Source organism: Capsicum annuum, unplaced genomic scaffold (genome assembly GCF_002878395.1).
Source record: "Capsicum annuum cultivar UCD-10X-F1 unplaced genomic scaffold, UCD10Xv1.1 ctg5780, whole genome shotgun sequence".
Lineage (NCBI taxonomy): Eukaryota > Viridiplantae > Streptophyta > Magnoliopsida > Solanales > Solanaceae > Capsicum > Capsicum annuum.
This window is the reverse complement of record NW_025866343.1, coordinates 1-1,905: the sequence shown is the minus strand read 5'-3', so window position 1 is coordinate 1,905 and position 1,905 is coordinate 1. Positions and strand designations below refer to the sequence as shown.

The 1,905-nt window shown below is 41.4% G+C and overlaps 1 protein-coding gene across 1 annotated transcript; it reads right to left on the bottom strand.

The window, feature by feature from the left end:
- Nucleotides 1-41: 41 nt before the first annotated feature.
- Nucleotides 42-1,692, bottom strand: LOC124885405 (plastidial pyruvate kinase 4, chloroplastic-like; the record flags this gene model as incomplete). The annotated part of the gene is given in 1 exon segment (XM_047404366.1): nucleotides 42-1,692. A coding segment is annotated over 1 exon segment (1,651 nt), but the record flags the coding sequence as incomplete, so codon positions are not given.
- Between the last annotated feature and the right edge of the window lie 213 nt (nucleotides 1,693-1,905).

The window sequence follows — 1,905 nt, the reverse complement described above, 5'->3', positions numbered from 1 at the left end:
TACACACACACAGACAGCACACATACTGGCAACAAAACTACTGACCTCATTCCTTCTGCCACATCAGTAAGCTCAGCTCTGGTGGGCACTCCATACTTGACAAGCGACTCAAGAACCTGCGTCGCCCAAATGACAGGAACATGAGCAGCTGTGCAGACAGAGATTATCTCCTTCTGTATATATGCCATGTTTTCCCATCCACACTCTACAGCAAGATCTCCTCTGGCAATCATAATGCCTAAAGGATTTGGCATTTTCATTGCCTCCAGTAGTAGGAGCGGCAATTTCTCAAATCCTTCTTTTGTCTCAATCTTTAAAGAAACCCCCAAGTCCCCTCTTTTCCGCTTCTCAAGTTCTTGGCGCAACAGTAGAATGTCACGGACATCTCGGACAAATGATACCCCCACCATGTCTGCATGGTTGGCCACAAAGTCAAGATCTATAAGGTCCTTTGAAGTGAGGCCTTCATACCGGATATTGCTCCGCGGAATATTTATGGACTTCTCTGACCCAAGTTTACTACCCCTGGGACCTGCATGGGTGATTGACACAAGAATTTCTGAAGCGCTAGTTGCTTTAATAATACCCCATATCTTCCCATCATCAAAAGCAATTGGTTCTCCAGGTTTCACTGAATCAAAAACATACTCAGATGAGCAGGTTATCCTGTGCGCACCAGTGGAAGAAGTCAAGTTGCTTTCTTTGTTTTGACTATCTCGTGATATAGTCAGCAAGTCGCCAACCCTTAATTTAATAAATTGTTTGAGAGGAGGAATATTTACTACATGTCCGGCTGGTAATTTCCTTCTCTTGTCCTTGATAAACAATTTTGCACCTGACTTGACATAAGCAGTCTTACAGCACTCAGCCATAAATCCAACGCCTGAGAAAATAGGATACCTGCTTAAGATCTTAAGTGTCCTTTGTTTTCCACGAGCATCAAACAATGTCAAAACATCATTAACCTCGAGCTTCCTAAAAAGTTCTTCACCGTCCACCTGTAGAACAGCATCAGGGGATACATGGTCAGGTGGAGAACCAGCTCCTGGGCGTGAGAGCCAAATTAGGGCAGGATATATCACTTCCCCATAAGCATTCTTCTTGGGAGATATTTTCAGCACACATGGACCAGCCTGCAGTTTTCCAGTTCGAAGCTTGGGCCCAGCTAAGTCCATGAGAACTCGACAAGGCTTTTCAAGAATTTGAGAGCTTCTTTTCACCCTTCTGATAATCTCACTCCAAATTTCAGGGCTTCCATGGGCACAATTAATACGAACAATGGTAGTTCCAGCATTTAGAAGATCTTTCAGTAGTGTTTCACTTTGTATAGCTTCTTCACCCACTGTTACCATGATATGGGTGTTTCTCTTCTCTGGCAATCTGCCCAATAACAGGTCTGCAGTATGGGATGCCCTCCTCCTTAATGTATTAACAGAAAATTCTCCCTTCATTTGTTTTTCCAAACTTTTTGTTGAAGAGATTCCTTCACTATAAGAGATGGTATGACTTGAAGAATCAAATTTTACGTTATCTAACAGCCGGATGCCTGCAGAAAGACTTGCAAGAACATGTTGATTTATTGTGTCTAAATTCAGGAAACAAATGGAAGAAAGTTCTTCTTTAAGCTGCTCAACGTCAAGACTCTTCAATGCCAAATAATGAATTAGGTTTGTCGCACTGACCAAGTAATTTCTGTCATTCATGGAATCTCAAGTTAGTTGCAGGAAAGATGATAAAGCAGGGAGAAAATAGCAATACAGTAGCTGATGGAAAAGCTGAATACAGAGTAGGTCACTTTAATCACACTATTGTAATGATTCAAGTTTATTTAAAGCATTCAAGATACAATAAATGGAGTACCTAAAGAAACCAAACAACTTCATCGATAAAAAGCAAAAAAAAAAA